The sequence below is a fragment of the Nannobrachium achirus genome (assembly GCF_963921795.1).
Source record: "Nannobrachium achirus genome assembly, chromosome: 4".
NCBI classification, from domain to species: Eukaryota; Metazoa; Chordata; class Actinopteri; order Myctophiformes; family Myctophidae; genus Nannobrachium; species Nannobrachium achirus.
The window spans coordinates 5,152,795-5,177,667 of NC_137813.1; the positions used below are offsets into that span (position 1 = coordinate 5,152,795).

At 44.1% G+C, this 24,873-nt stretch overlaps 1 protein-coding gene across 1 annotated transcript in view; it reads left to right on the plus strand.

The window, feature by feature from the left end:
* The window catches only part of cep112 (centrosomal protein 112), a gene marked incomplete at both ends in the record, with an annotated part of 95,387 nt that overhangs the window by 18,385 nt on the left and 52,129 nt on the right, over positions 1-24,873 (plus strand). Inside the window, 5 exons of the mRNA XM_080722977.1 lie at positions 11,622-11,776; positions 12,391-12,520; positions 13,467-13,559; positions 14,230-14,289; positions 23,948-24,027. Coding sequence (XP_080579103.1) covers positions 11,622-11,776; positions 12,391-12,520; positions 13,467-13,559; positions 14,230-14,289; positions 23,948-24,027 — 518 coding nt within the window. The remainder of the gene's footprint in view (positions 1-11,621; positions 11,777-12,390; positions 12,521-13,466; positions 13,560-14,229; positions 14,290-23,947; positions 24,028-24,873) is intronic.

The window sequence follows — 24,873 nt, forward strand, 5'->3', positions numbered from 1 at the left end:
GTACAACATGCAGTCACAAGCTGCTGTGAGTCTTTAATACAGTACAACATGCAGACACAAGCTGCTGTGAGTCTTTACTACAGTACAACATGCAGACACAAGCTGCTGTGAGTCTTTAATACAGTACAACATGCAGACACAAGCTGCTGTGAGTCTTTAATACAGTACAACATGCAGACACAAGCTGCTGTGAGTCTTTAATACAGTACAACATGCAGACACAAGCTGCTGTGAGTCTTTAATACAGTACAACATGCAGACACAAGCTGCTGTGAGTCTTTAATACAGTACAACATGCAGTCACAAGCTGCTGTGAGTCTTTAATACAGTACAACATGCAGACACAAGCTGCTGTGAGTCTTTAATACAGTACAACATGCAGACACAAGCTGCTGTGAGTCTTTAATACAGTACAACATGCAGTCACAAGCTGCTGTGAGTCTTTAATACAGTACAACACACAGACACAAGCTGCTGTGAGTCTTTAATACAGTACAACACGCAGACACAAGCTGCTGTGAGTCTTTAATACAGTACAACATGCAGTCACAAGCTGCTGTGAGTCTTTAATACAGTACAACATGCAGACACAAGCTGCTGTGAGTCTTTACTACAGTACAACATGCAGTCAAGAGCTGCTGTGAGTCTTTACTACAGTACAACATGCAGTCACAAGCTGCTGTGAGTCTTTAATACAGTACAACATGCAGACACAAGCTGCTGTGAGTCTTTAATACAGTACAACATGCAGACACAAGCTACTGTGAGTCTTTAATACAGTACAACATGCAGTCACAAGCTGCTGTGAGTCTTTAATACAGTACAACATGCAGACACAAGCTGCTGTGAGTCTTTAATACAGTACAACATGCAGACACAAGCTGTTGTGAGTCTTTAATACAGTACAACATGCAGACACAAGCTGCTGTGAGTCTTTAATACAGTACAACATGCAGTCACAAGCTGCTGTGAGTCTTTAATACAGTACAACATGCAGACACAAGCTGCTGTGAGTCTTTAATACAGTACAACATGCAGTCACAAGCTGCTGTGAGTCTTTAATACAGTACAACATGCAGACACAAGCTGCTGTGAGTCTTTAATACAGTACAACATGCAGACACAAGCTGCTGTGAGTCTTTAATACAGTACAACACACATTCACAAGCTGCTGTGAGTCTTTAATACAGTACAACACGCAGTCACAAGCTGCTGTGAGTCTTTAATACAGTACAACATGCAGACACAAGCTGCTGTGAGTCTTTAATACAGTACAACATGCAGTCACAAGCTGCTGTGAGTCTTTAATACAGTACAACATGCAGACACAAGCTGCTGTGAGTCTTTAATACAGTACAACATGCAGTCACAAGCTGCTGTGAGTCTTTAATACAGTACAACACGCAGACACAAGCTGCTGTGAGTCTTTAATACAGTACAACATGCAGACACAAGCTGCTGTGAGTCTTTAATACAGTACAACATGCAGTCACAAGCTGCTGTGAGTCTTTAATACAGTACAACATGCAGACACAAGCTGCTGTGAGTCTTTAATACAGTACAACATGCAGACACAAGCTACTGTGAGTCTTTAATACAGTACAACATGCAGTCACAAGCTGCTGTGAGTCTTTACTACAGTACAACACACATTCACAAGCTGCTGTGAGTCTTTAATACAGTACAACACACAGTCACAAGCTGCTGTGAGTCTTTAATACAGTACAACATGCAGACACAAGCTGCTGTGAGTCTTTAATACAGTACAACATGCAGACACAAGCTGCTGTGAGTCTTTAATACAGTACAACATGCAGTCACAAGCTGCTGTGAGTCTTTAATACAGTACAACATGCAGACACAAGCTGCTGTGAGTCTTTAATACAGTACAACATGCAGACACAAGCTGCTGTGAGTCTTTAATACAGTACAACATGCAGACACAAGCTGCTGTGAGTCTTTAATACAGTACAACATGCAGACACAAGCTGCTGTGAGTCTTTAATACAGTACAACATGCAGACACAAGCTGCTGTGAGTCTTTAATACAGTACAACATGCAGTCACAAGCTGCTGTGAGTCTTTAATACAGTACAACACACAGACACAAGCTGCTGTGAGTCTTTAATACAGTACAACATGCAGACACAAGCTGCTGTGAGTCTTTAATACAGTACAACATGCAGACACAAGCTGCTGTGAGTCTTTAATACAGTACAACATGCAGTCACAAGCTGCTGTGAGTCTTTAATACAGTACAACATGCAGACACAAGCTGCTGTGAGTCTTTAATACAGCACAACACACAGAGCCAGGCCAATGTGAGTGTTATGTACAGTACAGCACCTTAATTAACAGTACAACACCTTAAATACAGTACAACAGCCAGACACAAGCTGCTGTGAGTGTTATTGCGACCGTAGGTCGCATTTACTACCAAAACCTCCACCAGCTGTCTGTCTGTCTGTCTGTCTGTCTGTCTCTCCGTCCGTCCGTCACACGCCACACGTCACACGTCACACTTTTGCCCTGCTCATATCTCCACAACCATGGGATATGTACCGGTAGTTGTTTCGCTCACCAGCGGCCACAGCAAGCGTCTGTTTACCTGGTAACCATGGTAACCAGTTAACTTGTCTCTGGACGAGATAATGGGGCCATGGCGAGCCACCTCCCCTCCCTCCACCCCCTTATCACTTTCCTGGACGGGATTGGCACCGAAAGTGTTAATACGGTACAACAGCCAGACACAAGCTGCTGTGAGTCACACGTACATACAATTCAGCGGTTGTTACAGGTAACACTCACACGCGTGAACGCATGCATGCACACACACACACACACACACACACACACACACACACACACACACACACACACACACACACACACACACACACACACACACACACACACACACACACACTGCATCTGTCCTGGGTCTGTCAGCAGGCTCACATTTAAGAGGCATCAAGCATAGGACAGGACTCTTATAGTCAGGTCCTCTTTTATAATTAAGGACAGGCGAGGATGAAAAGATCTCTCTATGATCACACACACACACACACACACACACACACACACACACACAGCACACACACACACACACACACACACACACACACACACACACACACACACACACACACACACACACACACACCTGTGTTCAGTCACCTGAGGTGAGTTATTGCAGCTCCCGTAGTGTTTGATGTCTCTGTAATGAAACGTCAGCTTCCATTAATTAGAGCTCGACCCCAGATACAGGTTTATATGAGGTCCTATGATGTCATTCCACATTTAGTCCTGGATCACTGCTGCTTGAACTTTATCTCGTCTAGGACTCCCAAATAATTATATATTTGTCAAAAGAAAAACATACATATATTTTATTCAACCACTAAAGCGCTATATAAAAAAAGCCAATCTACAAGCTTACAATTTCAACAAATTACAATGTAGGCATTTACAGTTGCAGACGCTGTTATCCAGCAACTTAACAATAAGCAAGGTAAAAACATAGAATGCAGAGAGACAGTGTACTAGTGCCTCAGTAAACTATAGGATGATAGAATGCAGAGAGACAGTGTACTAGTGCCTCAGTAAACTATAGGATCATAGAATGCAGAGAGACAGTGTACTAGTGCCTCAGTAAACTATAGGATCATAGAATGCAGAGAGACAGTGTACTAGTGCCTCAGTAAACTATAGGATCATAGAATGCAGAGAGACAGTGTACTAGTGTCTCAGTAAACTATATGATCATAGAATGCAGAGAGACAGTGTACTAGTGCCTCAGTAAACTATAGGATCATAGAATGCAGAGAGACAGTGTACTAGTGCCTCAGTAAACTATAGGATCATAGAATGCAGAGAGACAGTGTACTAGTGCCTCAGTAAACTATAGGATCATAGAATGCAGAGACAGTGTACTAGTGCCTCAGTAAACTATAGGATCATAGAATGCAGAGAGACAGCGTAGCGTCTCAGTAAACTATATGATCATAGAATGCAGAGAGACAGCGTAGCGTCTCAGTAAACTATATGATCATAGAATGCAGAGAGACAGCGTAGCGTCTCAGTAAACTATAGGATCATAGAATGCAGAGAGACAGCGTACTAGTGTCTCAGTAAACTATAGGATCATAGAATGCAGAGAGACAGCGTAGCGTCTCAGTAAACTATAGGATCATAGAATGCAGAGAGACAGTGTACTAGTGCCTCAGTAAACTATAGGATCATAGAATGCAGAGAGACAGTGTACTAGTGCCTCAGTAAACTATAGGATCATAGAATGCAGAGAGACAGTGTACTAGTGCCTCAGTAAACTATAGGATGATAGAATGCAGAGAGACAGCGTAGCGTCTCAGTAAACTATATGATCATAGAATGCAGAGAGACAGCGTAGCGTCTCAGTAAACTATAGGATCATAGAATGCAGAGAGACAGCGTACTAGTGCCTCAGTAAACTATAGGATCATAGAATGCAGAGAGACAGCGTACTAGCGTCTCAGTAAACTATATGATCATAGAATGCAGAGAGACAGCGTAGCGTCTCAGTAAACTATAGGATCATAGAATGCAGAGAGACAGCGTATTAGTGCCTCAGTAAACTATAGGATCATAGAATGCAGAGAGACAGTGTACTAGCGTCTCAGTAAACTATAGGATCATAGAATGCAGAGACAGTGTACTAGTGCCTCAGTAAACTATAGGATCATAGAATGCAGAGACAGTGTACTAGTGCCTCAGTAAACTATAGGATCATAGAATGCAGAGAGACAGTGTACTAGTGCCTCAGTAAACTATAGGATCATAGAATGCAGAGAGACAGCGTACTAGCGTCTCAGTAAACTATAGGATCATAGAATGCAGAGAGACAGCGTACTAGCGTCTCAGTAAACTATAGGATCATAGAATGCAGAGAGACAGTGTACTAGTGCCTCAGTAAAACTATAGGATCATAGAATGCAGAGAGACAGCGTACTAGCGTCTCAGTAAACTATAGGATCATAGAATGCAGAGAGACAGTGTACTAGTGCCTCAGTAAACTATAGGATCATAGAATGCAGAGAGACAGTGTACTAGTGCCTCAGTAAACTATAGGATCATAGAATGCAGAGAGACAGCGTAGCGTCTCAGTAAACTATATGATCATAGAATGCAGAGAGACAGCGTAGCGTCTCAGTAAACTATAGGATCATAGAATGCAGAGAGACAGCGTAGCGTCTCAGTAAACTATATGATCATAGAATGCAGAGAGACAGCGTAGCGTCTCAGTAAACTATAGGATCATAGAATGCAGAGAGACAGCGTAGCGTCTCAGTAAACTATAGGATCATAGAATGCAGAGAGACAGTGTACTAGTGCCTCAGTAAACTATAGGATCATAGAATGCAGAGAGACTTTGCTTTTGCAAACTCTATAGTAGATCATTGCAAATTAAAAACAATGTTTCGATTCAGTTACTATATCGTTGCACCCCTATTACTGACAGTACACAAAGGACACAGCATAGCAGTGAAACCAATAAAACATAATCAGATGCACATTGTGGTGTATCTGTGTTCATAGCGGTCATCCATGACTCTGAGCATTACAGTGTGTTGCTTCATCATCACCAGTGATCAGCCTGCTCTTACCTGAGCCTGGAGGCAGCGGGCCTCATCAAGGGCTTAACCCGTTTAGACCTGAACGAAGATCTGTGTCACTTTAGATTTGAACCACTTTAATGTTTAACTATTACAACAATTACAAAAAACTAAAATATTATTCTAAGTCTTTGAATATTTTTGACCCCATTCTATAAATGTCTTCTAAATCCTTCTTCTAAATCAGTGGTTCTCTAACTTTTTCATGTCAAGGACCCCCAAATTATATGTGTTTTGTCGTGGACCCCCATCTCAAAATATGTTGTTCCAGGGACCACAAAGAAGCAAATACCGGTAGTTACAAATCTTCACTTTTAAAAAGATAAAAAAGTAAAAAAAAAAAAAGAAAAAAAATCAAAAATAGCAGATCTACAAGCTCACAGCGCGGCACTCTGTAGATCTGTAGATAGATCTGTAGATCTGCTATTTTTAAATTGTTAAATCATTAAATAACCCTGAATGGGTTAACGCCGGTGCCAGTAGTGGTTCACACGCAGGACAGGCGTGTGAAAAGTTCACCTGGTTCGCGCACGCACACTCTCACACACACACGCGCACACGCACGCGCACGCAAGCACGCACGCATGCACGCACGCACGCACGCACGCACGCACGCACGCACGCACGCACGCACGCACGCACGCACGCACGCACGCACGCACACACACACACACACACACACACACACACACACACACCTCCCAGCCAACTCCCCATCACAGTCAAACATGATTGATGATCGTGACTGAGTGGAATCAAGCAGAACGGATCTGGTTTGATGGGCGGGAGAAATGCTCCGTAGACACAGAGGTTGGGGAGGAGGCGTGTATCGGTTGTCTCCTTGTTTTGATCCTGTCCTCCTCTCCAGCACTGGTTCTCAACCTGTGGGTCGTGACCCACAGGAGCGGTCCCCAGATGATTAACTTAATGTGCAACATTGTTTCCTCACTCAACAGTAAACAAACCAGCATGAAGTTTCAGTATATAGAGGGTATATGCACATTTCTTAAGTGGCAGTTTAAGGACTTTTTTAATACCTCTAAAATGACAAATTAAACATTGGCGAAATTGTCAAATATATAGAGGCAGACATTGTGAAAATAGCAGATCTACATGCTCACAAGGTGAGCATGTAGATCTGCTATTTTCACAATAGAACCGTGCTATACAAAATGTAATGCCTCAACTCTAGAACCAGAACTTTCCAGAACCTGTGAAGTTCCGGGACCAAGTTCTGCTTACGTTTCCATACAACCAGTCCTGACCGGGAAGGTCCCAAAAAAGAGCAGCAAGCGGCGCTGCTGGCTCCGCCCATAGGTTCCCAGAACTCTAGTTTAGTTCTACCTCAGGAGCAGGTCCTTAAAAAAAGGTTCCCAGAAGCTTGTCTGAAACCAGGCCGTCCGCTATGGAAAAGTAAATCAAAGAAATAGGTTTAGGTTCTGGAAAGTTCTGGTTCCACCTTGCGGTGGTAAAGGGGCTTAGAGCTCTACACAGAAGATTAGATCTTTTCTGGTGACTGAGTTTATGAAGATGAAGACCAGTGGTGGAAAAAGTACTCAAATGTTGTACTTAAGTAAAAGTGTCAACCCTGCAATATAGAAATACTTTTACAAGAATTCCATTGACTGGTTGACATCTGGCAGAGACATATAATCCTCAGTTTATCGTTCCAACTTTTTATACTACTATTTAACTGATTTTCACAACAAAACATCCCTCTCGACCAATCCCTGAGCTTCATGTTGTTAATGTCGCCTCCACAACAACACTCTCTGTCATTGGCCAGAAGCTCAGCTACAACTCGGCTATAGGTTCAGTGAAATGTCCTGCAATGTGTGATGCCTTCTTGGCCATCAATCGTGTTGTGAAAACCTCAATGATATTTGCGACCGAAGGTCACAGTTTACCATGAGAAATGTCACAGCTTGTCATGTCCATGTACACATTTTTCTATGGGCAAACCCAATACCCGTAGACCGTAAAAATGTGTCATCATGATGTCATCAGGCTCTGATGTCACTGTGATGTCAGGGGAACCACTCTACCAGAATTGGTTTGCCGCTCTGACACCACACTCTGGCTTCACTGTGATGTCACACTAACAGAATCCCTTTTATGCCCATTTATGGAGTTCCCTGATGTCATCAATATTAATGATGCCCTGTTAGAGAGATGAGAGATCCCTTTGATTCCAGGGGTAACAAATCCCTTTAATGCCCATATATGGACATATGGAGATCCCTGTGATACCAGGGGAACAAATCTGCTTTTATGCCCATATATGGAGATCCCTGATGTCCACACTCCTGATGTCCACATCACTGTGGCGCTTGTCGCCCTGAGGCGTCTTACTAGTTTTATGACAGCCAATTTCAAGAAAGACACTTATGTAATGTGAAATACTTTAACGATCCGATGACTCCCCGACCACTTCGATATCCCTGCCTTAAATAAAGTAACCTTGTTTGTTGCAAAGAGGAAAAGAAAAACTGACCTCCAACGTGCACACTTAAGGATGTGCAGATGCCTCGATCCTTCATGTAGATCTGCCTGTCTGTCTCTATCGCTATGCACATGTATGTTTGTCTAAGTTACATTAACACTGAGGATTGTCCAGTGAAGATCGACGTCCCAAGGATTTAAAAATGGGGGTCTGGGGCCTAATGCATGCATATCAAACTGGGATCCTGGGGGTCCTTGAAATTAAGACAGGTTCAGAAACCCTGTCTCACTGATATACGAATATGGATCTTTTTCTAATGGCACATTTTGTGGTGCGCTCGGGTCTTGCAACCACACCAAGCTGGAGATTTCGGACACTAAACCGGATCTTTTTGTAACCAGATAAACAAGTGAAGATTTATTCTGTGTAGGCATGGATTCTTTTTAGACCTGGATAGTTTTGTCATGTGGATATAAAACAATCTAAAGAGTTTATAAAAAAAGATCCAGATTAGTGTAGCCTTGGTCTTAGTTTTTACATCGCACCCCACAGGACACTCCCCTCTGGAACAGGCAGTTAGGCACGGACACACTCCGCTGTCACTCAGAGTGTCCCAGGTGTAGCCCCCCCCCCCCCCCCCCCCCCCCCCCCCCTCCCTCTCATCCCCTGCCAGGCTGCTAAGTGTCAGCACGCGTCTCGGCACAACACACAACACGCACACACACACGGGGCCCCTTGTTCTATTCTGAAGGCCCACCACACCGAGACAAAGGACCCCTCTTCTCCTCCTCCTCACTGGCTGTGACAGAGAGAGAGAGAGAGAGAGAGTCTCCTTCTCCTCCTTCACCCCCCACCCCCCTTTTTCTTTTCCAAACACCCCCCCACCCCCTCCTCCTGTCATCACCAGGATCAGTCATCGGCTACATAGACTAGCACGCTCCATCTTTAATCAGCGGCCTGTCATCGCTTATATCAGCCTGCTGATGCTGCATTCCATAGTGTCATATATGCACACGCACACACACACACACACACACACACACACACACACACACACACACACACACACACACACACACACACACACACACACACCAGTCACACACACACACACACACACACACACACACACACACACACACACACACTCTCTCTCTCGTGCAAAGGGGGGACAGTATGGCGGAGCGGCAGAGACATTTCGGGGTCAGAAGGACACTGGTGGAGGTTTGGGGTCTCCCAGCAGCTGTCCTTTGATGGCCAGCAGCCTCTCATTGAAAAGCAGGAACCCCTGATTGAGAGCTTGACATTTAGTGAATTCAATAAGACCATTGAAGAGCTGCTCTCTCCCTCCACTAAGCCACGCAGCATAAGGCTCTCTCAGTGTAAGCTTTTGCACGCTTTGTCATTTAGGTTTCTCTGGAGCCGCTCTCGCCAACGTCATTCTTCCATAACAAGCCTGACTGGTAAAAAAAAAAATATGTGCCTGCTTTTCTACAGTGCCTTTATTCAAAGCACTTCACGATGGTCGTTGCGTTCGCCCTTTTTACACGTCGGCACACTGACCGACGCTGGAGGAAGCCATGCCAGGCACCATCTCAACCTGATCGTACGGGGCAGTTAATATGGGTTCTGATTCTTGCTTACAGACCCTTAGTTTTTGTTTTACGTGCGGAAGTTCGCGTAATGGAAAAGCATTATAAAGTTAGGTGCGCTGAGTCTAAGGCCACATTCTCATAATATAATTCGGTTTAGTCGTGCGAATGGGAGGGGTGAAGTTGCCACATTCTTGCATATTTAATTGATACGTTTGCCCTCACACTGCACATTGTCATCCGAAACAAGGAAGTCCACGTCTGTCCACGGGACATGTATGTATCCAAGCTGCATAATAATGCCTCCTCCATCTCCCTGTGTTTATTAATTCTTCAAGTTCAACTCACAATGTAACCACAGGACCCCCGCGAAATTGCGGCGCAGGCGTTAGCCTATTTATCTGCGGTCGACGGTCGTAAACGGGCGATCAAAAAATAAAACGAGCGGCGGCCGGAGGGACTCGCAAAATCTACCAGCAATAAACTAGACAGCAAATACTTTAGCAAGATATGAATATCTACGAAGAGGAGAACGTCAACCTCTCTCTCTCTCTCTGTCTCTCTCTCTCTCTTTCTCTCTCTTTCTCTCTCTGTCTGCCCCTCGTCTTGCCCTCCGCTGGCTCCCTCTCTGCGCTCCGAGCGTAGCATCTCCTTTTGGACATGATTTGGCACGGAGAGCGCGCGCGCGAGCAAGAGCGAGAGACCCACACATCTATACAAGTGACTCCAGTGGCACTTTCCTTTTATCTAACTGTGAGCAACTCCTCACAAATAATACACTATGTGCGATCGAGGGAGCGGTGATCAGAAATTAAATCAATGAGGGGAGGAGGCGGCCAGAATGGTCAGAAATCTAATGAGAGCGGACGGTCTGGACTGGAGGGGGATTTAACCTTTTATAAATAACTATGGATTTAACCCGCACATGGCTCTATAGCCTACCACAATGTTTCATTGCCTGTATTTAAGACGGATGGATTCACACCAACAGTGAAGCGTTTGCTGTAGCGAATCGAAACCATTGTTTTTTTGTGGATTTGCATTCGTTTCTTTGATTCGAAAAAGAATACGGATGTGTCTTCATACATGCCCAAACGTTGCGTATTTTCCGACAATACGTTAGAGGATTCGTTTTAATCGCAATAAAACGTGCCTGTGTGAATGCCGCCTAAAACAGTGGTTCTCAACCTTTTCAGGCCGTGACCCCCACAATCATCATATTTGAACTTTTGAATTTGAATCTGTAGGAGCAGTGTCAGAAAATGTGTTTTGCAATAATCGGCCTCATGGTGGCGCTAGAAGAGGGCCATGTGAGAAATGAGGGGTGGAGGTTGTGGTTTGGCAGCCAAAGAGTGTGAGTGTGTGTGTGTGTGTGTGTGTGTGTGTGTGTGTGTGTGTGTGTGTGTGTGTGTGTGTGTGTGTGCAAAGTTTTGCATGGATAGGGGCAACGGTGGCGGAGATATGAGTAGGGGAAAAGTGTGATGTGTGACGTGACTGACAGACAGACTGACTGACTGACAGCCGGTGGAGAATTTGATAGCAATTACAAGGCTATTTTAAAAATGTTTTCACCAGATCAGGTGTGTCCCCGTCTGGCTGTGACAGCACCGATGCTGGTTGAACTTCCTAGTTGGAAATTGGCTCAAGTCTTTACGTTTCAGCCATGGTTGAGCATTTTGTGAAAGTCAGTGCAGTGTATCAATTTGATCATCAAGATCAGATAGTTATGGTTAATCACAAGTTCAACTTCATGGTCAACTCACAGGTCTACAGGGGTCAAATATAAATGTATGAAAATATGTGTTGTACAAGCTACTATAGTTTTCAAGAACAGGGACGAGACAGAACATAAGGAATTGAAAATAAATGTTTAATATTAGACACTTCTGCCTTTTTGTGTGTGTGTGCGTATATGTGTTTATTTGCGTGGTGCAGGACCAGAGGGTGCGTGATCTGGAGCTGCAGGTGAAGCAGCAGGCGGAGGAGATGGAGAAAGGTGGAGCTCTGCGTCAGAGGCTGAGCCAGGAGAAAGCCCAGCTGGAGATCACCATGGCAGGCATCAGCGCTGAGCTGCACGAGGCCAACCGACGGTAGGGACAGTACTGGACTGGAGTCACTGGACAGGACAGGACAGGACAGGACAGGACAGGACAGGACAGGACAGAGGGGTCCTGGGGGGTGGAGGGGTGGAGGAGGGAGAGAAAGAGGGTGGAGGGCCAGTTGGGTCGGGATGCGTTAGGATTTTAACTCATTTACTGCACAAGCTCGAGTTTCCAGAGTTATTCCCGATGTCTTTCTGTGCACAGGCCCGAGTTTCCCTGATCTTTATTAATCGATTAGATTTTATTAAAACAATCCAAAATCAGATTGCCGCTCCAGGGGTTACTAAGTAACCTAGCGCTAGTGCTTCCATTCTGGAAGCGGAACCGGATATGCATTTTTGTGATTTCGTGAAGTAGTGGCTCTGGCAGTGTGAGAAAACTGGTTCCAGAAACGGTTCCAAAAAGTGATGGAATCCATTCCTGGTTCCTCTGGTTCCCAGCCTCATAGAGAGGACTGTTAGGCCAGTTGGAACTCCTGCAGGGCACAAGGGCTCCACTATAATAATAGCTCACGTTTCAAATAACGCATTTGGAGTGGTTGCAGCTACTCAGGTAACTGTCAGCTGTGTGTCTGAACGCTCCATGTGTTGCCCGTCCCGTAGGAGCGTGTCCCTGATGAGAGAACACCAGCAGCTGGCTGAGGAGCAGGAGACGGCCCTGCAGAGGCTCCAGGACAAACACCAGGCCGACATGAGCCACCTCCAACAGGAGACCTCCCTCTCTGCAGCCAAGGTGAGTCACCTCCTCCTCCAACAGGAGACCTCCCTCTCTGCAGCCAAGGTGAGACACCTCCTCCTCCAACAGGAGCACTCCCTCTCTGCAGCCAAGGTGAGTCACCTCCTCCTCCAGCAGGAGCACTCCCTCTCTGCAGCCAAGGTGAGTCACCTCCTCCTCCAACAGGAGCACTCCCTCTCTGCAGCCAAGGTGAGCCACCTCCAACAGGAGCACTCCCTCTCTGCAGCCAAGGTGAGTCACCTCCTCCTCCAACAGGAGACCTCCCTCTCTGCAGCCAAGGTGAGTCACCTCCTCCAACAGGAGCACTCCCTCTCTGCAGCCAAGGTGAGTCACCTCCTCCTCCAACAGGAGCACTCCCTCTCTGCAGCCAAGGTGAGTCACCTCCTCCTCCAACAGGAGCACTCCCTCTCTGCAGCCAAGGTGAGTCACCTCCTCCTCCAACAGGAGCACTCAATGGTAGGTAGCCTAGATACTTTCTGTTAATGTTTATGCTATGTGTATGTGTATGCCTATGTTGTGTGAAGACAGTAGACGGCGTGAAGTGAGTGAGATGAAAAAACCTGGGTGAAATCTGACGATCTCAATAGGCACCAATGGTATGTAAAAGGGACCCAAATCCAACCCTTGATGCTGAGTGCCAAGCAGGGAGGCACTGCGTCCAATGAGTCTTTGGTATGAGGTGACCAGACCGGGGTTTGAACCCTGACCTCCCAGTCTCAGGGCGGAAACTCTAACCTCAAGGCCACTGAGCTAGTGGTTATGATACATTCAGATGGTGTGATGTTATAATGTTTTGTCTGTAAAATCATTGTTGTGAGTGTCCTTTTGTACACAGGGCACCGATTGGAAAAGAGACAAAGAGACTCAATGGGTTTCCCTGAAATAAAGGTTGCAATCTAAACCGATCAGTGATCCATGGTGTCTCTGTGTCTCTGTTCTGCAGGCCTCTGAGGTGATAGAAGACCTGGAGAGAAGCGTGGCTCACCTCCGACACCAGCTACAGGACATGGAGCAGCAAACACTGAAACAGCTCAGGGTAAATGGATGAGGGATGGATGGGTGGGTGGTTGGGTGGGTCACGTGTGATGGGGTTCCCTGAACATTTATTTGTGAACTGGGGCTGCAGCTGTCAATTATCTTCCTAGCTATTATTATATCCATGACTGTTCTTTTCATGCGGCATAGCTCAGGGGTAGAGAAACCGTTATTAGAGCACGAAGGGTCCCAGTTCGAATCCGGACTCCCCCTGAGTTACTGTAGAAGAGTCCTTGAGCAAGACTCTGAACCCATAATTGCTCCCGGTGAGCAGGTTGGTGCCTTGCATGGTTTCCTCTGCCACCGGTGTATGAATGTGTGTGTGAATGGGTGAATGTAATGCACAATCTATGTAAAGCGCCTTGGATAAAAGCGCTATATAAATGCACCATTTACCATTTATTAATCAAAAAATCATAAAGTGATGTGTTTTAAAAGATGTTTAGATGTTTTCTTTGTCGCATAACACACAATATTGAAAATAGCTGATCTAAGAGCTCACAACACATCACATTGCAATGTGCTGTGAGCTTGTACGTAGGTGGGATATTTTTAAACTTTTTGATATATACTTTTTTAAACTTTTTAACTGTTAACTGTTGCAGCTCCTAGTGTGAACGTGCTTTCACATGCGTTTTCTCTGACCTCTCTGTTCTTCTCTCTCTCTCTAGGACCAAGAGAGCAAGCTGTGTGAGGAGAGAGATGAGCTGCAGGTCACCTGGGAGAGTAAGGTATGAGCGTTCAGCCTGTTCAGCCATCATCACCACCTTCACCTTGAAACCCAGGTTCTGTTTTTATAGGATTGTTACGGACACACGTTTGACGCACGTCTCGGACAGCGTGATCACAGTCAGACATAGAGATGAAAGGCAGAGGGTAAAACTACTCCCTCTCTGATAGTTTTTATGTCCGGCCTTGTAAAACCTGAGCTGTGATTATCAGGTAGACACTCTGGACACAAGGATGAAGGCAGGATGAGGATTTTTTTGCAGTGGTCGGGAGTTAAGTAACCGTCCGGGTGTGGAGCAGCCTACCAGAGAACGTGGTCAACTCCATCTCAGACAATGGCCTTCAAGCCTTTAAACGCACACTTCATAGACATCTCCTGACCATCTCCTGAGCTGCAGTGAACCAATGGATGGTGTATACATTATCTTACATGGCTATTATTCACAATTGCATCTAAGAAAAAAAACTAAAAATTGAAGTAGGCTACATTTAGTCAAGTACTGCCAGTACTTAACTCATTGAGTGCCTATCCCGAATTAGTTCGGGATATATGATCGTATCACAGGGTGCCTATCCCGAACAAGTTCGGGATATAAAAAAAAAAAAAAAAAAAATTGAAAATTTTTTTTTTGATTTTTTTTTTTTTTTTTTTGGACCCCATCAAATCTGGTGAACATGATTTCAATCGCGATTTTGCATGTTCCACCCCCATACAACCCCATCTAACATACAGGGCAGCCATGTTTGTTTACATAACATGTAAAACATAATGGCGATTATCTCAAGAATGCCTGAACGGATTTCCAATCGGATTTTTTTGTTTGAAAGCTGTGAACAAACTGCACAAATCCACTCCAATGCAATCCAGGATTGCATTGGATTTTTCAGAGCTCATTCTTCTCTGTTTTTTTCCCATGCATGAGGTGAGCAAGGTTTAATCATGGCTAAGTTGACGAAAATAAGGCTTCTAAAATGCTTGGTAGCCAATAGCTAACTTCAAGCTAACTTCATCCTCTTCCTGTACATGCAGTCATGCACAAAGGAAAGTGTTCAGGCAAGTCATGGCTGCAGGGCTTCTGCATATACCAGCATATCTCTATGGGATTTTCTCTGGCCACTGGGCGCCCTCTAGTGGTGAAAGGGGTGGCACTAAATGAGTTAAGTACATTTTTGATTTTTGAGGCAAATATCTCAGAGGCAAATATTGTACTTCTGACTCCACTACAATTATCTGAAAACTTGAATTACAAGTTACTTTTTAGATTTACAGTAGACTTTTTGGACAAAACATCTTTTGACCTTCAACCAATTAAACCCTACCTTATTATACTCTGTGTATTTGAAAATAGACATCCAAGCTCACAGCGTGTCGCAAACGTGATGTATGGTGAGCTTGTAGATCTGCAATCGTTTCTATTTTGAAAAGAACTTGCAAAATGGGGCATTGAGCATAATAAGTACTGTACTTTTACTTTAGTACTTGTAGTATATTTGGATATTAGACTGACAGGAAATGGGGGAGAGATGGGGAGCGACATATGGCAAATGTCGTCCGGAATGGGAATCGAACCGGCGACACCTAAGTCGTATGCGCCTGGACCAGTAGGCCAGCGGGCGCCCCTCAGGACTTTTTTTTTACCAGAATATTTCGACATTGTGGTTTTATATTAAAGGAGTAGTTCACCCCCCAAAATGACTTTTTTTTCTATTGATTAGTCACGCCATGGAGAGTAGAGTTCAATAATATTTTTAGTTTTTTGTCACATTCCTAAGACAAAAATGTGATAACAATAAATTTACCCCCATTCGTTCCGGATGGGGACCCGTTTCGAAACGGGTCCCCATCCGGAATCAATGGGGGTAAATTTACTCGAATCAAATTTTTGTCTTAGGAATGTGACAAAAACCAAAACATATTATTGAACTCTACTCTCCATGGCGTGACTAATCAATAGAAAAAAAGTCATTTTGGGGGGTGAACTACTCCTTTAAGATCCAAGTACCTCTTCCACCGTGGTTATCCTGAAAGCCCAGTGGACCAGAGTGTGTCCAAATTAAAACCATCGCTCATCATGGCGCCAACTAAAAAAGAAAGAGACATTTTAAGAGAGATGTACGTACAGTATGTGCCTTATCAGAAGACACACACCCTCCTCTGAAGCCTTGAGCCGAACCCCTTCACACACGTGGGCCCAACCTTTAAAGAGCCTCTCTCTTCAAAGGGCCCCCCTGGCCCCCCGTCATAAAGCATGCCAGTACAGAGGGTCCTGTTCTTAATGAGCTGGCCCAAAACCAGACCAACGTCTTCACAGGTGAAGATCAGGGTTTCTTTTAAGATCTCCGGGCCAGCAGCACCTGGGTCATCTTCAAAGCCTCTCGGTCATAAAGCCTGTTTTGGAGGGGTAAGGGGAGGGGAGGTGGGGGTGAGGCTGGCACATCTGTGCCCCAGGCGGGCCGGGTCGATGCGGGGCGGGGCGGTAGCTTGGCTGGTACACCTGCAGGGTGAGCTCCAGCTGGGCCTCCGGGACCCTTTCATCAGGGGTCAGGAGGTCATTTCATTTGCACTGCTCTCTCTCTCTCTCTCTCTCTCTCTCTCTCTCTCTCTCTCTCTCTCTCTCTCTAGATGAGAGCCACTGTAGGGTGGCTTTGATGTCCTCTGACATTTTTCTTTCCACCCCCCGGCCTTCAAACACATAATTTTTTTTTTTTTCCTGTTCTTTTTAGTTTTTACCCATTAAGACATGAGGATCCGATTGTATAAATGGCTTCTAAATCCTTCTAAGCTTTTTGAAAAATGTGCGTTTCTACGTCAGTTGGTTCTCAAACGTTTTCATGACAAAGACCCCTAGAATTATATGTATTTGACACCGCAAAAAAAAAAAGAAAAAGTCGAAGTTGAAAAAATAAATAAATAATACTTTCTACTGTGAAAATAGCAGATCTACATGCTCACAACGCCTCGTGATGTGAGGCATTGTGAGCATGTAGATCGGCTCTTTTCACAATTTCTGCCTCTGTATATTTGACAATTTGGACAATGTTTAATTTGCCATTTTAGAGGTATTAAAAAGTCCTTAAATTGGCACTTTAGAAATGTGCAGATACCCTCTATACACTTAAACGTTATGTTGGTTTGTTTACAGTTGAGTGAGAAAACAATGTTTCACATTAAGTTAATCATCTGGGGACCCCCCCCCCCCCCCCAAATAATTGGGGGGTTGTGTGTGATGTGATGACATCATCAAACAATAATTTTACTGAGTTGAGTCGACTTATCGCCCTATCGCAGACCCCCATCTCAAAATATGTCATAGCGTGGCTGTGGCACTCAGTCCACTCGGTGCCGCGCTATGAGCTTGTAGATCTGCTATTTTCAAATAGCTAAAGAATTAAATAATGTTTAAAGCAGTTAACATCTAAAGTGACACAGACGTGTCTAAGTGGGTTAAGTCCTTGAAACCGTCCAGGGCAACACATATAAATCGGTGGTTCTCAGACGTTTTCAAGCCAAGGGCCCCTGAATTGATATCCTATATATCTGGTCACAATGCGTTGTGGGCTTGTGGATCGGCTTTCTACGATTCTTTTGTGCTGTTTTACAAAGGTAGGGCATTAATTTACTAAATAAATTATACACATTAGAAACATACAGTAAGATGTTTAAATGTGGAGATACTGTTCCCAAGCATTGGGTCGGGACCCATTTGTGTATTCCCGACACATTTTTCCCCTAGTTTCTACATTTCTTTTTTATTTCCTACATTCCGTTTTTGATTATTATTTCAAAAAAAAAAATTGAAATTATTTTTGTAAGTAATTTCATTAATAAATAAAATACAAATCTAAGAAATCCCATAAATAAGACAACAAATGATTAAGAAGTAGTGAAAACAGACGATCTACAAGTTGCGAGCTTGTAGATCTGCTCTTTTCATTATGTTTGGGTCCCAGGGCAAAGTCTAATTTCTGCTTTTTGGTCACAAGCTAAAAACTCTGGGAACCACTGCTGTACAAGGTGTGATAGGCTATAAAAGGTGTATTCTCTGGTTCTCCTCTGGTATTCGTCTCAGAAAAGACTCTTCTTTTCCATTCCTCTGTAAAAGGAGACACGTGCGGGGAGGGAGAGAGAGGCCATGGCAGGGTATCTGGACACAGCAGGGGCCCATATGGAGACCACAGCCAGGGGCGTCGCACCAAATTCTGGGCCCCGGGTACAAGGATTCACTGTGGGGCCCCTGTGCTTTAACTATTGAAAAATAGCAGATATACAAGCTCACAGCGCGGCACCGAGTGCCGCGCTGCGAGCTTGTAGATCTGCTATTTTTGAAAAATCGTGAAAATCTTTGAATATTTCAAATCCTTCTGAGGCTTTTTGAAAAATCTATGTTTCGATGTCAGTGGAGCTCAAACCTTTTCATGTGAAGGACCCCCAAAATGGTATGTATTTGGCCACGGACCCGCATCTCAAAATATTTAGTTCCAGGGACCTTCCCCCAGAACCAAAATTTGAGTTACAAACGTTCGCTTAAAAAATACATATATTCAAAGATTTGCACACATTTTCACGACTTTTCAAAAATAGCAGATCTACAAGCTCGCAGCGTGCCGCGCTGTGAGCTTGTATATCTGCTATTTTTCAATAGCTAAAGTAGCTAAAATAATGAAGGCCCCTCCACCACCTTGGGCCCTAGTAACTCAGTCCCACTTTCCTACCCCTTGTGACGCCCCTGACCACAGCTCCTCATAGAGGGGAGGGGGGGGGGGGGGGGGGCGCATGGGTGATGATGATGATGATAATGTGGTGGTGATGAGGAGGAAGAGATTGCATCAGAGAAGTGGCCAGGTGGATGAGGTCACAGTCAGGAGGGTCTGTTGAGTGATGGTTGATGCTCTAATCCCCCCTCCCATCTCTCTCTCTCCCCCCTCTCTCTCTCTCTCTCTCTCTCTCTCTCTCTCTCTCTCTCTCTCTCTCTCTCTCTCTCCCCCTCTCTCTCTCTCTCCCCCCCCTCTCTCTCTCTCCCCCCCTCTCTCTCTCTCTCCCCCTCTCTCTGTCTTTCTACAGTCGTGGCTAAAAGTATCGGCACCCTTGCATTTGTTTAAAAAATCAAACCTTGGTTCGAAGTGAAGCGGTGAATTCTTATTCTATGTGTTCTAGAGCTATGAAATCTGTGTTCTAGATCTATACATTCTGTGTTCTAGATCTATACTTTCTATGTTCTTTAGTTCTATATTTTCATGGATTCTGAATGAATTAATGATTTTGTCTGGAGGATTATCATGTGAAGCTTGACCAATCCTCAATTCTGCATGCACGGGACAGACACGGGACAGACATGGGGCAGCCACACCTTGGAAGCGGCTTTCACCGCTTCAAAAAACACACGACACACAATGGTCTAGATCATACATGGGCAACTGGCGGCCCGGGGGCCACATGCGGCCCCCACCTTCACTTAATGCGGCCCTCAGGTTAATATCGAAAAAAATGATATATTATTGATTTCAGCTGTTACAATTCCAAACATGACCTGCTTTAATTCCTTCAGTCTATATTAGTAGCTTAATGACTAGTATAGTAGTACTAAAATGTATGTTTTATGTCCAATGTATTTGTATTTAGGTTCATAAAGTTAACATGAGTATATAACAGTGATGTTAATAGGTTTTTAATGTAATGAGTCCCGGGACCCCAGAAGAGTTTTTCGGATGAGTCCCAGGGATATTTTATGGGTCCCAAAAAAATTCAACGCCGCGGAGATGGGTATCGTTCACCTCTGAATCGATACGATACCTTTTTCGATACCTGGGAATCGATACGATACCTTTTTCGATACCGTTTTCGATACTTTTTTATGTATTATTATTATTATTACTACCCTTATTATTACCATTATTATTATTATTATTAACTTTTTTCTATAGGCTATTTTACACACCACAATAGGTTATTAAGGCCGTCTAAAGACTGAGCTTGTAGATCGGCTAATTTCAAAATGTTTGCCTATTTCTTATATTTATTTTACAATTTGGCTAATGTTTGAACTTAGAACTAGGATTTCTAAATACACTAGGCTACAGACACGCATTTAATTATATTTATATCACTGGGACCCCAATTTATATTACATTTTAAAAAACTAGAGTAGGCCTACAAATGGAACAGGTCCATTTGGTTCCATTAAGTTTCCAAAAGATTCCCTTTTACTTTGCTATTAGCAATATAAAACGTTTTTATATTCAGCAAAATGTCAGTAATGGTATTGTCTGCCTCTCATTATTGTCAAGGAAGAAAGTACCGCATGTCGCTGCCTTGCTTAAGTTTCATCAAGGCAAAAAAAAGCACCCTAAGACACACACCAAAAGTTGTGTGTGCGGGGGAAAGAGGAGGGGCAGCCACCGTTGCACAGAAATCACTTTCACTTTCAGCTTATGACAAACGGCAGCTTTTAATCAATGCACAAGGATTTAAGGACATTATATTTATAATGATTACAAGAACATTCACTACCTGTAGCTATGGAGTAGGCCTACTCCGTTGGAACCTACTCTGTTGGAACGGAAATAAACTTGTACGTGCTGTTAGACAGACAGTTGGCTCCTCTCCTCTCCGCAGGTTTAATAGGAAGCAAAGACAGACACCACGGTTTGATTTGATCATTGCGTAGTCAATTATGAAGGGATTTCAAAAATGTAAACGTCTCCATATTGCTTGGGAAGTCTACTTAGCAGAACATCGCGGCCTTTGCGATTCGCTAATCGCTAATGTTTTTCTTTTACCGCGATGCGGTAAATTATGGATTAATAATGGAGGCGCGTCCCCGGGACCCCAGAAACAAGACGTGAATGCGTCTCTGGGCGACATGAACGCGTATTTGACGCGGGACGCGCACGTAATGACATCACTGATATAACTAAAGTGCGTTTGAAATTGAATCAAAATGTTACATTTAAGGATTCCAATTAAAAAATAACAAAACATAATTCTGGATTCCAATTCAAAAGAGGCAAAAATAGCCGATCTACAAGCTCAAAACGCATCGCAGCGCGATGCGTTTTGAGCTTGTAGATCTGCTATTTTTGCTTCTTTTGTATAAGATATGACAACGTAGGACTTATCAATATGCATTGTGGCCCTCTGGAGTGAAGGTGGAAATAGAGTGGCCCTCGCCATCATCAAAGTTGCCCACCCCTGGTCTAGATTGCGCACAGTGAAGGAACATCAAGGTCTCTGGAGATGGACTTGGAGCCTTCAGATTGTCCATGCTTGGCTGCAGTCTGACCTCTGACCTCCTGACAATTCTCTCCTTTTTCATTTGGTCCATGCTCAGTGTCTGACACAAACCAGCAGAATGAGGGATTTACTCCATTTAAACTGGGTGGATTAGTGCTTACTAAAGATTAAAGTCAACTTGGACTTCAACTTGGAGTTCCAGGTGAATAGCCTGCTCGAAATTCAATTACAGTGTATTTAAGTATTTATGCAAATGTCTTTGTAGAATAAGGTAGGATTCTGTATTTATTCTAGTTTTATGTTGTGTTCCTCTGCAAACCAAATACTGTATGTTGATACTCTCTCTCTATCTCTCTCTCTCTCTCTCTCTCTCTCTCTCTTTCTTGCTCTGCCTCTCCCTCTTTCTTCTATAATAATCATGATAATAAAACTTTACTTTGTAATGCCGCTGAGAGATGTGCTATATAAATATCACGTCTCTCAACGGCGTTACAAAGTTCTACTTTGTACAGTTAAACAACAATGTTTAAACAAGACAACAATGCAATGACAAAATGAATTATGACGGAGCAACAAAGCCTTGGCTGTCATTGTTATTGTTTCATCGCCTTGTCGAGGCGATGAAACGATAACAGTGAAATAAATAAAGCAAGTGAAACAGATGAAGTCTTAATGCGAGGCACTTGCTCGCTGTCTTGAGGCCAATACATGATCCCCTTGGCCTAGTGCGTAAGGCACGTAACACATCGTAGGTGGAGATGCAGCCTGACAGCAAGCCGTGGGTTCGATTTCTGAGCCCGGTGGCCGTTGCTGTTTCCTGTCTGTCAACGCTGTATACTATCAAAATAAAGGCAAAAATTTAATAATACAAAAATAAAAAAAATCCCTGAAACATATTAATTTTAAAATATTTTTTGTCAGAAGGGGTGCGACGCCTCCTGATGTCCTGGCTCTCTGAACTGCTTCTGAAAGCCTTTCCCAAAGACTCAACCCCACGTTAGTTTTTCTCCTACATGGTGAAGTAGCCTGTGTCTGCCTTCAAAGGGGTAGAACGTCCTTTTTGTCAAACTTTTGTGAGCGGTGCTAACTGCTCCTATATGTGGCTTTGCGTTTTTGAGTGATATAAGATTGACGTCAGATTGACGTAAGCTTTCCTATGGTTTTCCGATGGGGTTATAAAATGCACTTGACAAGACGCCACAGGATATTGTATAGAGTGCCATTTTTATGATTATTAAAAACCCACACGTCCTGCCATTGGCAAGACAGTAGATTTGCAGGGATTTGCAGAACCGTGATAGCCTAGTTCCAGACCCTGGGTCTAGAATTCCTCTCAATGAAGAGGCCTTCCTCGTTCGAAAATCCCTACGGCGAATCAGCGTCGTGAATCAGCGTCTTGTGATCAGCGTGGGTGGGGGTTTCCCAGAACTCATGTGCGTTTCCAAGTAAACCAGTGCCGCCGCCGTACCGTACCGCGCATCGCGTCGTGGTAAAATGCGGTAAATTGCGGTAAAATGCGATCGTATCGATCTCGCTATGAAACACCAGTAGCAGGCATGTTATGTTGTGTTTGATTACTAGTTCGTAGTGCTCCTATTCTGACTGTTTCTTTGGTTAGCAAGTAGCACTAGCAAGCAACATGCTAGCCACTAGCCAGCCACACATAACAACACTACGAACCAATCGCAGAAGGCTGCCTCTTTGGCAACGCCCATCCTTGAAATTGCCTTAGTGTCAGGCTAGAACCGTGAGCTTGTAGATCATCTATTTTTGCTATGTTTATGACCTTCTCTGACTTCGAACTTTCGACTTTAAATTGACTTTTGAAAGTGGATTCTGCTTTTCAAAGTGAATGGAGTGGTTTCTTGACATTTGCGAGTTTCTGCAAAATGTATACGCTCCTTTCTCCATAAACATTAGACAGGCAAAACAGGGAAAAGAAACCTGTGGAAAAGATGCATTTGCAGGAAATGTTCAGGAAAAGAGCAGCAAATACTGAAGATTTGAAACGCTCTGTATTGTCACTGTATTGACTTTTTGTGGATAATAAAGGTTTTCTACAACTTGTTTGCGGTCAGATGTTCAGATACTGGATTCTGATTGGCTTAAAACAGTGGTAAATCAGTCAACAACCTTGAGTTGGCTCATGGACCCTGTTGTGTTGCAGTTGATTGTAACTAAATAACCTTGCAAGTTACAACTGTGTTTTCCTTCATTTATATGGTAGAAGTGGTAGAAAAGCAATTTACCATTCGAGGGTCGTGGGTTGTTGGCTGATTTACCACTGTTTCAGGGTTGTTACAACCCTGAAACAATGGTAAATCAGCCAACAACCCACTCCTTCTCATGGTAAAAGGCTTGCTTCTAGTGTAATCTAATCTAATCTCTTCCTGACTGTCTGTCTGTCCTCCATGTGTTCTGTCTGTCAGGTCCAGGCCGTCCACAGCGAAGCAGAGAAAGAGAGGATGCTTTCAGCCAAGAAAACGGCCCAGCTGGAAGAAGCTCTCAGGTATTTCACTGGCTTACACAACATGAGCAAGCTTAGAAAACCAGCCGAACAGCGCCGGAGGCACTGCGTTCCCCGCAATCACACACCTGCCCTGAAAGATTATGAAAACCATAGAACGATGTCCGTCTCAAACATATAAAATCTAAAAGTTGTTGAGATCTGATAAGAACCACTCACGCAGTTTGGCACACGGCTGCACGTTTTCAAAGAGGCCTGTCGTTTTCAGAACTGCACCGCACGTTATGGAGGCAATCTCAGACCGGAGTGGCATCCATTTCAGTCTGGTTCTGCCTGTTAACGCCATGAAATGGCAACCAAACCACATCTCATCTGTGTGTGTGTGTGTGTGTGTGTGTGTGTGTGTGTGTGTGTGTGTGTGTGTGTGTGTGTGTGTGTGTGTGTGGGAGTTTGTCTAGCTATACTTATGGGGACTAAACGCATGTTGCAGGGGACCTCTGACAGTGTGGGGACAAAATAGTAGGTCCCCACAACGGTTAGGATTAGGGTTAGGAAGTCTATGTAATGTCCCCACGAGTGATGTAAATATATATAGTGTGTGTGTGTGTGTGTGTGTGTGTGTGTGTGTGTGTGTGTGTGTGTGTGTGTGTGTGTGTGTGTGTGTGTGTGTGTGTGTGTGTGTGTGTGTGTGTGTGTGTGTGCGTGCGTGTGTGCGTGCGCTACAGATGTGTAGAGTTATAGACATACACGCGCCACAGGAATGCCATCAGCGAGACGTCAGCCATGTGTGTGTCTGAGACAGAGCTGATATGACCGCTCTCTGTCTGTCTGTCTGTCTGTGTGCCTGTCTGTCATAAACCTCTTCAAGGTTCAAGGGTTGTACTTTAT